Here is a 12,187-nt window from a genome sequence, read left to right as displayed (position 1 = left end):
TAGTTGAATGGGAAACTGCAGGAAAAATAGGCTACCTTGGGCCATCATGGCAGAAGTGCCTCAATATGACTGCCACCATGTCAAGCTGAATGCACACAGACTTAAATCTAAAAATGTAAAATTATGAAATTCATAGAAGAAAAAAGGAGAAACTCTCTGTGAGCTTCTTGGGTTATGCAAAAAGTTTTTAAATACAACCCTTAAAAGAAAAAAAAATCGATACATTGGATTCAAAATGAAGAATTTCTGTTCTTCAAAAGACACTGTTCAGAGAAGAAAATAAAAACCAGAAACTAGGAGATGATATTTGTTCATCACATATGTAACAAGGGACTTTTACCTAAAATATATGAAGAAATCTGAAAAATTAATTAAAAAACCCAAACAACTTAATTTTAAAAATGGGCAAGAGATTTGAACAGGCACTTCACCCAGTAAGACACACGGATGGTAAATAATTAAATTGAAAGAGACTGAATATCACTAGTCATCAGGGAACACCAACCCAAACCAGAAAGAGCTACTTCTATACCCCTGTTAGAATGTCTGCAGTTAGTGGCTGACCACACTAAGAACTGGTGAGGATGGGAAGCAGACCCTGGGACATGGGCGGTGGGAGTGTAAAGGGCACTATGGAAATTAGTGTGGCAGTTCCTTAAAAAGAATCTTCTTAATCCTGTCACATGTTCCACCCATTCCAATCCTGTGTATTTATCCAAAAGAAATAAAAGTTTATGCCCATACAGAGGGTTAGTAGCCATTTTATTTGTAATAGCTGGAAATGGAAATGATCAAATGTATTTTAGCCGTAAATGGATAAGCACAGTAGTACAGCCACACCATGGAACAGTACTCCAAGAGAAACCGGAAGGAGCTAAAGATACACACCATGACACTGATGAGTCTCAGAATAATTATGTCGAAAGAAGGCAGACAAAAAAGAGCATATTCCATTAATATGAAATTCTAGAAATTGCTAAAAAAAAATTGCTGAAAATTCCAGAAAGCATCTCAGTAGGTGGATGGGAGAGAGAGTGTGGGGTCTAGGAGCTTTTGGTGAGGTGGCTGGGTTCACCACTTGGGGAACGGCGACGGTTCGCGAATGTGTGCCTGTGCCCACATTGGCCAAAGCCAGAACCCTGCTTCTTTCGCTCACTCTCCAGAGTGGTAGGGGTCTGAGTCCTGAGTCCCCACACTGAACTCCGGGGACTCTTCTTGGGTGGCGCCCCTGCCTCCGTGCCCAGGAGCCCAGCAGTCCTGGTGCCCGCTGCCCTCGCCCTCCGGGTGCAGGAGACCTGTGTAATTCGGGCAGTTGGTGGGGGAACAGCAGGGCGACACGACCACTCTGCCTGGGTGATTCACTTGATCCTCACACCAAGGAGACAAGCCACACAGTCAGAACCCAAGCCGGGGACCGGGATTCTGGAGTAAAAGCAAGGCCAACGCTAAGCGATGCCAGAGGGACACTGAGCCAAGTCCTGTGCAGTGGCACTTGGCCCCGCCGCCTCTGCTGAGACGCTGCGGTCCCCGAGTGGAGGTCGCTGTCGGGTCTGCGGTGTGGCCCGCGAACCCGGCGCCGCACAGCCTGGGCGGGGGCGAGGCCCGCACGGCTCCGCTTCCCGCGGGCCTCGGAAGCCCCCGCCCGAGGAGCTAACCATTTATGTCACACTGTGACAATTATTCTGCATAAAATTATCATTAAAAACCCTAATTTTTCAGCCTCCAACCCCGCCAGCGGCCTTTTAGCATTCTCCAGCGCGCGTCTGCGGGCGCGATCAGCGCGCTCATTACCGCGGCGTGGCGCCTCCCCGCGCTCGCCATCAAGCGCTAATTAACGCGCCCGGGGGTTGGCGGCGGGGCGGGGCCTGGGGGCGGGGCCAGTGCGCGCCTGGGGCCAAGTCTGGGGTCCAGGGTCCAGGGTCAGGGGTCCTGGATCTGGGATGTGGGCCCGGAGCTGGGGAAGGGGCCCCGGGGTATTCGGGTCCGGGGACTGGCGGCCGAGGGCGCGCCCCGGCCCAGGGTCGGAGTCCGGGAGGAGTCCCGAGGCCGGGTCCTAGGTGTGGGTGGAGTCCGGGGCCGCGGCTGTCCCCAACCCAGGAGCTCTTACCCGAGCGAGGCGGTCGTGCGACACAGGTGCAGGGGCGCCAAGCCCTCGGCGCTGGGAAGGTCCGGGTCCGCACCGTGCTGTAGTAGCACCCGGGCGCAGGCCGTGTGGTCCCCGAGGCAGGCCTCATGCAGGGGCCCGCGGCCTCCAGGGCTGGCGTCTGGGTGAGCGCCGCGGGAGAGCAGGTGTCGCACGCAGGCGGTGTGGCCATGGGCTGCTGCGATGCACAGGGGCGTGGTGAGCTCCCGCTTATACTCCAGGGTCCAGAGGCCTGGCAGGAGGGGGGTAAGGTGTGAAATGATGGGGTTGGGTGGGGAGCCTATAGGGCCGCGCTACACTAAGGCGGGAGAAGCAGGAGACAATTGCTTGGCGGTAGGTACCAGGTGCACATGCAGGGGACACACCCGAGAGTATAGAGGGACAGAGAGCTGTGAGACACACTGAGCAAGACAGAGGTGGAGACAGGGAAGAGAGAGAGAAGGAAAGGTTGGGAAGGGTACAGCTGAAACGGAGAGGTAGTGGGGTGGCTGGGAAGGAAGAGGCTTTCCAAATATGGGGGTGACTGAGAAAGCTGGTAAGATTCAAGTAGTCAGAAGCCCACCCCGCCGATGCAAAGGGAGAATCTAAGGGCAGAATTCACATTTTCCAGCACCGAATTAGGGATGACCTGAGAGAGGAGAGTGGGCAGTGGAATTTTCCAGAATTCAGCCCTATCTGGGTCAACTGCCAAACTTACCTCTTTATGATTAAGAGAAGACAAACAGACAAAACAAACTGACCCACCTCACCCAGATTGTCCAAGAAAAGCTCTGGGAGAAAGTTTAGCCCCCTTGGAAGTGGCTGAGTTTTCGAAGGCCTCTTTGATGTGGCCGTCCACATTCAGCACAATTCTGGTTTGTTTCTCTGTGCTTTTGAGGGGTGTGTGTATATATAGGGTTGTTCTTTCTTGAGGGATGAATGGAGCAGGTGCTATACATTTCACTTCTCTGAAAACTTTGGTGCTTTCAAAAAGCCCGTGGAAGGTTGTTAGCAGCCAGGAGCACTCGTGGAAATGGGGGGAGATGTCCCTGGTGAATACACATCAAGGATTTCTCATGGCAGGAAGGCCTTCTGATAATGATGGGAGAATCGATACCATGGCCGTAATGAGCTGCAGAGGAGGCCCTTTTTGCAGGCCACCGCCTTCCCAAGACCCATGCTGAGCAGTTTTGAAAGACCACTCATTAATTACCTCCCATGTGTGGTGCACAGTTTCAGCCTGCCCCTTGGCCCAAGGGCCCAGCCTGGAGCTGTTGCCCCCTCAGGCAGGGGAGGCAGGGGCCTGTTGTCCCTGGTGTGGAGTGATGGTGGCTACAGGCCCAGGGCTAGGATCCTGCATGGGATTTGGCTGCCTTTCCCACTGATGTCTGAGTCAGACTTGAAGAGGGCTGGATGGAGGTAGTCCTAATGACAGCAGTACTCTACATTCCTGCACGGGCCCACTCTTGGTTCTTTGATTGTATTTATTTTCCAGAGACATGAAGTCTACTTATTGACTTTTGCAGGACATGCTAAGTTCCCAACTCTCCCGCACCAGCTCTGTTCACCCATCCTTGATTCCTGAGTTTCTCCTTAGACTGATGGAAATGCCATGGGTGGGTATCTGACTCAGCCAGAGGTAGGGACAGCACCTTCCTCAGGTCCTGAAAGAGAATGAGGAGCTTCCAGTAGGCCAAGAGAGCCTGGATTCTAGGGCAGCCCTCTCAGAAGAAAGTCTGAGTTAGCTTCCCATAATTCCCTGACCCTGTTGGTCTCCCACCAGGACGAACATGGATTGAAGATTCTCACTGTGCACTCCCCATGCCAGCCGCTCCTGGGACTGTGGGCTGCAGGATTTGGCCACTGTGAACCTACAGCCTGTACCCAGAGCATGCCCTTCCTCAGAGCTGCCATGGGGGGCTGGAACTGGCCACCAGGAAGTCTTTGTGCAGGAGAGTTCAGAGCAGGTGCACTGTTCAGCCGGGGCTATTTCTGCTTCAGGGAAGTTGGAGAGCTGGGCCCAAGAGCTTGGGGTCCAGGCCACCCCATCTTCCCTCCCTTCCCAGTGTGCACAGAGCCTCAGGCCAGTGCTAAGTCTCTGGACTGCATTTCCCATCCTTTCTCTGTTGGCGGGCTGTGCCTTCTGTTGGGCAGGTGTGCCACAGAAAGCAGCAGAGCTTAGGGGCACGAAGGTTACTGAGGAAAATAGAACCCAGACTTTGAATTCAGACATGTAAGAGATGGGTTAAAATTAGCATCTATTTGAAATTTGAGGCTTGAGCATATGAGTAAGTGCAGGGCCAGGAAGCATGTGACTAAAAAGATACAGGTGGCATCCATGTGTGGTGGTGCTCACCTGATATCCCCACTTATCTGGGAGGCTGAGGCAGGAGGATCAAGTTCTAATCTGGGGAATTCAGTGAGACCCTGCCTCAAAATAAAACATAAATAGGGCTGTGGTATAGCTTAGTGGTAGAGAGCTTGTCTGGCATGCTCAAGGCCTTGGGTTCAATCCCCAGTCTGCAAAATAACACAGACATGGCCCAAGTATTGAAGCAGGTGGCATTCTTGGTTCGGGGCAGGGGCAGGTGAAGGAGAGGAGGCCTGGAGAGGCTCAGCTGGGAGGCAGTGAGCCTGATGCAATGACGCCTGCCTTCCCTGCAGCCCTGTCTCCTCATGTGGGTTAGGCTGCTCAGTCCTTCCATGGTGCTCTGCTTTATCCCCTTCTCCCCGTGTGAGGTATAAACCAAATGGGATGCTGGGTCTCTGGACATGGACCTTCCACATTCCTTGTCTGCCAGAGCTCACAGGTCAGGGGCATGGACACTTGCCCCTGGCCCAACCGGCAGCAGATTCTCAAATTCCCATATCTGGCAGAGTTGCAGTGGATTCTAGCACATGGGCCCTGGGTAGGGGGGTCCCAGTGCAACTGCCAGCCAAGAAGCCTGGATGCAGCCAGGTGGTCAGCAAGCATCTGCACATCCAGGTGGGGTGGGGAGGCTTCTCTTCCCTTGGGGGCTTGCTTGCCTGCCTGGGCCCAGGTGACCACATCCAGGCATCAAGAGTGTACTCAGACAAATATGACACAAGGACCTGGGGTTTCATTCTCCAGCCTCCCTCGCTTCCAGGAGGAAGATCTGCTGTGCGCCTCTTGACCTTTATGTGTGGGGTGGCTGGGGCACAGCTCTCCCTGAGGCTGTGGCAATAATAGATTCATAGAAGGACCTTCCACAGAGCTGCATGACAGGGGCCTGACTCTCCTCCTCTGGCTCTTGCCTCCGTGGCTGCCAAGTGTAGGTGCTGGCACATCGGCATCTAAGCCAGCTCCCTTTTCTAGGCAAGAGGCAGGTCGAGCATTATCAGATGGGCATTTCTCACTTTGTTTTGCTTTTCTAATTGCATCTCTCTTATCCCATCACCAAAACCCCACATCTTAAAACCCACAAAGACCAAATTTCGTTTACAGATGTCCTTTGCTTAGAGTCTCTCCTTAAACACAGTGTCCACTTGCCCAACAAACATGCCCCGTTATGTTCCGAGAGTGTTAGTAGCTCCTTAGAAACACACAACTGAGCTTTAAAGGCAGAGGGTACCTGACAGCCCAAACGTAGCTGGGGATTTCACCTGCCACTCCATCTCATCCTTGCTGATCTCAAATACTATGTTGGCATCCTGGAAGAACTGGTCCATGAGAGGCTGAATATGGTCCAGGTCTCCTGCCACCAGTGCAGCATGGTACTCCAGCTCCGGTGGCCCTGCTCTAACCCGAGGCTCTTTTTCCATCTTCTGAAAGATCTGAAGCTTTCTTGTGATGGGCTCTGGCCGTCTCTCCATTACAAAGCAGTTGATTTCAGAACAAGTCTTTAGGAGGGGAAAGATGGTCTTGTAGAGTGTGAGCTATTTCTATTGTCATTACTCAATTGTCCTCCAGTTGGGGCCCGATGGTGGTATATTTATAACTCCTGTGGACTCTGATGTGATAATGGTTACTTGATATGACCAGGGTCATGTGATCACTGAGATGCCACAGTGCTCGGCCACCCCTGTGACTCTATAGATGCTAGCTGCAGAGAAAGACACATCTGTCTATCTCAAACTGCTCTCCACATGTCTGGGGAAGATGCCCAGCACACACGTTTAGCTGTGATGGACTCTTCTCTTTCATCTGCTGTTTGGGTGGATGACTCCCCAGATGCCTCTCTGCTGCTCGGAGTGTATTCTCTCATAGTTTCCACTGTCGGGAGGATGGAGCTGAAAGGCCTTCCCTCGTCGGTGTTCTCCGTGCTCAGTTTTTGAATGGCTTGGGAACTAAGAATGGTTTCTAATTTATAAATGCTTGGGCAAAAAAAATATATATATCAAAAGAGGACTGTTTCCTGACATGTACAATGACAGGAATTCAAATTTCAGTGTCCATGAATACAGTTTACTGGATCCCCTCCGTCTCATTCATGTCCATGTTGTCTGCTGCTGCTTTCAAACTCAGCCTGGCAGGCTTGCATAGGTTGACAGTGACAGATGGCCCACACAGCAGAACGGTTTTATTCTCCAGCTCTTTGCAGGAAAAAGTTGACTCTGGTCTTGAAGTGGAGAGAGCTAGCCAACCCCTCCCAGCAAAGGCTCATTCGTAATTCTTACTAATACACCATTAAAAAAGTAGGCGAGGCCTCTCCTGCCCACTCTGCAGGGCCTCCTTCTGCTTCCTGTCTCACTCTCTGTCTCTGTGGCTGTGGCCACCAGTGAGTGGACATTTGATCTGAGGGCTGCATCAGCCCCTAAGAAGCAGGCCCAGTTGGAAGCTGCAAATGACCAGGCTCTGCATGAGTGTCCCTTGGTAGGGACACCAGGATTTCCCTCAGGCATCCTCTGAGGTGGCAGCGGCCTGTAGTTACTTCCAGTGACTGAGAATATATCCCTAAATGTGCATCCTTGCTCAAGATGAGGAATGCCACTATTAAAAAAAACCGAATAATTAGGTTTTTTTAAAAATTAATAACTAACTATATGCTGAGCATCCCTAATCTGAAAATCTAAAATGCTCCAAAATCTGAACCTTTTTGATATGTAATTTTGGATTTTGGAGTGTTTTGGATTCGGGGTGCTCAACTAGTAAAATCTACACAAATGTTCCAAAATCTGAAAAACTCTAAAATCTCAAACACTTCTGGTCTCAAGCATTTTGTATAGGAATAGTCGTTATTTACTACAGATTAGTTCAGGGCTTTAAATAAAGCTCTTTTCCCACCTTATATTGTAAATCAAACTATCACACACACACACACACACACACACACACACACACACACACTCATATACTTTATGGCTCTCGCTCATTCTCCCTAGGAAGTTGGTCTGTCCACATGCATCATGATAAAGGCAGGAAGAGGGTCAGGAGGGCTGTGCCTGGCTGGCCGAGGGAGGAACAGTGAGGTCTGCCAGGAGAGCTGAGCCCAGGGAGGGTGATATATCCGCCATCCATGCCCTGCCAGCAGGAGACACGGGACCCACGCGTCTCGTGCCCATGTGGTGTTGCAATCCAGTAAACAGCTCAGAAGCGACAGGAAGGCAGACGGGAAGTCAAGCTGGAGAGTTCATCCAGGCAGCACGTTCTCCGTCGCAGTCAAAATTCACAAGCAGCCTCTTACCCCATGTCCCGTCTCTGTTCTGCACATGGAGGCTGCCTGTGACTCCCCCTCCTCTCTGAGCTCCACCAGAGCTGTGGGCCCCAGAGGGAACAGGCTCTTTATTTCTGACAGTGACCTGGTCTCTGGGCTGCCCCTTCCTGAACACCTCCAACCAAGGGAATCCGGCAGAGGGAGGCGTGCCTTCACCCTTGGCGTGGACTGAGTTCCAGGCACCACTGTGGGCACAGACCGACCCGAGGCCCAGAGGTTCCCCACAAAATGTCAAACCCACTCCTGCGCCACAGAGGATGTGCTGGGGCCATGTGCCCTGTCTGTCTGTCTGGGTGGTCCTCACACAGGCAGATTCAGATACTGATCATGCCATAAAAGCAGAGGCTCATGTCGGTGAGGGACAGCTATGCCTGGGGTCCGGCCGCCTGGACATGAGCCGTACGTAGTTGCTCCGTTTTTTAGTAGCAGTGTTAGGCTCCTCGGATATTTCATTTCTCTAAGCATAGCCGTTGGGCCATTTTTTCTGCAACTGATTATTTGTAATTAGATCTCTGAAAGACTTATTCAAGCATGACTTTATTATTATTATTATTATTATTATTATTATTATTATTAGCACCAGGGATTGAACCCAGGGGCACTTAACCACTGAGGCACATCCCATGTCCTTTTCTGTATTTTACTTAGCGACAGGGTGTCACTGAGTTGCTTAGAGCCTAGCTAAGTTGCTGAGGTTGGCTTTGAACTCATGATCCTCCTGTCTCAGCCTCCCTAGGGGCTGGGATTCAGGTGTGTGCCACCATACCTGGCTCAAGCACAACTTTAATATGACCCTGCTTGAGTTTGCATTTCACTTTAAACTGGAGGATTTTTTTTTGTACTTGATATAATTTGTCGTGGGGTATTTTAAAAAGGGATGGGACTCTGAGGGGAGTCCAGGGGAGAGGACACTCTACGTCCTTCCAGGCTAAATTTAGCTTCCATGTGTTTTTGTCAACAGCTCCCTAAATATCCAAGCTTGATTTCAGTAGTGGGGAGTAGTAGTCAAGAACAGACTTGGTGCTTTGTGAGAGCTTTAAAAATAGCCCACGATGACTGCACTGCCTGGTAAGTGGGGCATGGGGGTGACTCCAAAGGCCTGGCACAGAGTTGTTTTTTTTTTTTTTTTTTAAGACAAGAATAGATACACTGTTGACAATTATATTAAATAAACAAACCTGAAAACCAACCCTTCCATTCATGTATTTGTTCAATAAACATTTATGTAATCTTTACGTTTTAGGGTGGGAGTTTTGGAGATTCAGAGGTGTAAATGGCAGTACCCCTACCAGCAAGGATCACTCAGGGAAGAGCAGTGGCCAGGGGACCCCAGTAGACAAGAGTTGGTTACTGTTCTTTCTCGCCCGCTGGGTGACATGCTTTAGGGATTCAAGTGTCACTGTTTCCTGACCCAGTGTTCTTGGTTGGGCTCCTCCTTGTCCGTTGCACCCCAGTTTTGCCATCCATACCTTGTTGGCAAGCTGTTTTTGTGTCATTTTTATCGCCTTCATCCCTCAGCTTGTCAAACCCAGGGCCTAGCCTCAAGATGCAACTCAAGTCTTCTCTGCTCTGCTACCTTCAGTCCACAGGGAAACTCAGCTTCTTTCAAGAGTAAATATGCATCCAAAGTTGCCAGAAATTTTGAGGGAATTTTGGTGGAACATCAGGACCTGAAGGCTGGAGTTTTAGTTGTCAAATTGGAAAAGGATAGGGATTCCTCAGATTCTCGAGCTTCACATTAGCCCTGGGCAAGTCCCCTCGTGACATTATGGAAACGATGGTTTGGGAATATTTAGAAAAGGACTGGGATCACTTGGAGCTCGGGGAGTCCCTAAGAACATGGCCAGGTGGACCAGAAGAATTGTCTCTTGTGACTTGGTCATTCACTGCCAAGGAGGGGCTGTGCAGCCAGTGTGCGTATCTCAATGTTTAATGGAAAGTGTCATGAAAACTTTTGGGAGAAGTTGAAAAAAAGATGTGTCTTTGTTCTGAGCATTCCGTCCCACAATTATGTAGGAAGACGCTGAGTCCTAAAACTGACAGTGTGTTTACTGTGGGGAGCTGGGCCTGCAGAGCCCCAGCCTGCCCTGTTCTCGCACAGCACTCCCCTCACAGGGCCGTGTGAGGCTACATCTTAACTACAGCAAAACACATGGGAGACAAGGAGCTGATTGGCTAGTTCTAAGAAACATTTTCCCCAGTGGCAAAACAGGATATGTTCTCATTAAATGCCAGGACACAGACACCTAAAGTACACAGCAGGTCAGCCGCTGGGGCCTTGTGTTTCTCCTTAAACAGGGTCATCGTGCCCCACAGGAACGTGCCTGGTGTGGGAGCTGTTGTGTCCTGCCGCTGCAGCCTTCCAGCCTCCTTGGCTTGGGCTGAGGAACTCTGCATTTAGATTCTTCAGGGTGCGCTTTCCATGACCTCAGGAGAGGGGATTCCAACATCTTTCTTTGGGAAAATTTGGTTAAAAAACTCAAACTGGAGAAATAATATACACAATGCCTCTAGAAGAGTGCCTCAAACCTCGGCCATGAGGGGGACTTTCCCATGAGCTGTAACGATTGCTGGTGCCCGACTCTGGGGCAGAGAGGCTCTGGGGTGGTGTCGGGCTCAGCATGGCTCAGGACTGCCAGAAACTCTCCAGGTGCTGCTAATGGGCAGCAGGGCCGGGGGCCACTGCTCTGAAAGGAAGCCACAGAGCCTGGCTTCAGCCCCACCTTGAGCACATGCAGAGTTGGGTATCAGAAAGGTGACCTGGAGCAGGACACAGTCAGGGTTCCTAAAGATGGTAACAGGCCAGAGCAAAGGGCTGAGTCCATCCACGTCCCGATCTGACTTCCAAACCTCTGACACACAGGATCCTGTTTCCTTGTGAAGTTTGTGGCATAAGCTGCCGCTCCTTGCTGTGGCTTCTCCTGTTGCTCTTTCTAGATTTTTCTCTTTCTTCTTTGTAAGCTCAGAGCGTTTGGGACTGTGGGTGAGCTGATGTTGGCACCCATGTTTAGATGGCATAAATGCAGCCAGTCACAGAAGCTGCTTCACAACATGCAAAGCGTGAATGTGCAGCCAGAGAAACTGTCAGCCAGGTGTCCGCTGGGGTTCCCTCAGTCACCAAGGCCCTGGCTTGAAGACAGAGAGTCTCCCTAGAGCCCCTGGCTTGGCCTCCACCTCTGTGTGCCTGGGGACTGTCTTCCTCCTGCTCTGCCCCATGCTGGTGCACATGGGAGCTCCGTGGAGTTTTCTAGGTGAGCCTGTTTGTGCAGTAGCCCTAACAACACGGATGAGCGTGGTGAGTGGGCTGAGTGGGTTGATCACAGTCTGCACAGCCTCATCCCACCTTTCTACAACCCGCTTGGCTTCCTCTCTCTCTGGTGCCACCATTAAAATCCTGTCCCTTTCCTTTGCAGTGTGGTTCCATGCTTTCTCAGTCCCTGCAGCGTTCCGGCTTCTGCTCTGGGGAGCTGGTCAGAGACGTTGCTCCTGAATGAACACAGTGCCCCCCTTGGAAGAATGAGGTTCTGATGAGTGCAAGCTTCTCCAAATCAGTAAGTACGCTTGGTGTTCTTAGTTCTTCAGACGAACTATCCAGCGGTCCCTCTTTGATAGAGGACGCTCGTTGTATGGGCGGCCATGGCAGGGTACCACACACAGGTAGTTCTGTGGCCTTTTATTACAGAGTGTGGAAAGAATTTAGAGAAAGGAAGACAAAAATCCAAGCAGGAGAGGATGCTGAGCTTGTGTGTGGATAACTGAGTAAATAGACTAAGTTTCTTCAATACCCAGCCATGTAGTACCTTGATTTCGAATGTAATTTTGCAAAGAATATTCTTAGGACTTGAATAATAAGCATTATGTGTTGTCTACAGGAGGCACGAAAACTAGTTTTTCATAACTGTGTTTTGTAGTATAGACAGGGATTTTTCTTTCTGGATCAAATGAGATGAAAAAGGTGAAATCTACTTGAAATTCTAATGGGATACAGGAATGACAGTGTTTGAGAGGTAATTATTATTTTCGTGGCAACATTGGGACCATGGTCTCCTGTCACTAAGGTGACAGATGTTCTCTTTCCCCCAGCAGTTCTGAGGATCAGCTCTGCTGGTGCTCTGTGGAACAGTCTGGCTGGGCCTGGACGTGGGGCTGGTGGCTGGGTGATTACTGGGCCAGCTTTGTCTCCACACAGCCGCTTCCATGCCTCTGGCCAAGAGGAAGGGTTTTGGAGGCAGCAGGATGCCCCTGTCATTTTTTCATGTTCTTGGGGAAGGGCCAAGGTTCTGACTCTCTCCTGGGTCACTGGAAAATATCTGACCTCCTCCTAGATACAAGGGTCCATGTAACTGGATAGAGAAGGGCAAGAGGCCAGAGCCTGAGGACACATGAGATT

At 50.7% G+C, this 12,187-nt stretch overlaps 1 protein-coding gene across 1 annotated transcript in view; it reads right to left on the bottom strand.

Annotated features, from left to right (window-relative positions):
* Asb18 (ankyrin repeat and SOCS box containing 18) overlaps nt 1-12,187 on the bottom strand; it is a 58,385-nt gene that overhangs the window by 33,991 nt on the left and 12,207 nt on the right. Inside the window, 2 exon segments of the mRNA XM_076866306.2 lie at nt 2,108-2,375; nt 5,716-5,838. Of these exon segments, the coding sequence (XP_076722421.2) occupies nt 2,108-2,375; nt 5,716-5,838 (391 nt within the window).

This window comes from Callospermophilus lateralis, chromosome 9 (genome assembly GCF_048772815.1).
Source record: "Callospermophilus lateralis isolate mCalLat2 chromosome 9, mCalLat2.hap1, whole genome shotgun sequence".
NCBI classification, from domain to species: Eukaryota; Metazoa; Chordata; class Mammalia; order Rodentia; family Sciuridae; genus Callospermophilus; species Callospermophilus lateralis.
Note: the sequence above shows the minus strand (reverse complement) of the source record. Positions and strands in the feature narration are given on the sequence as shown.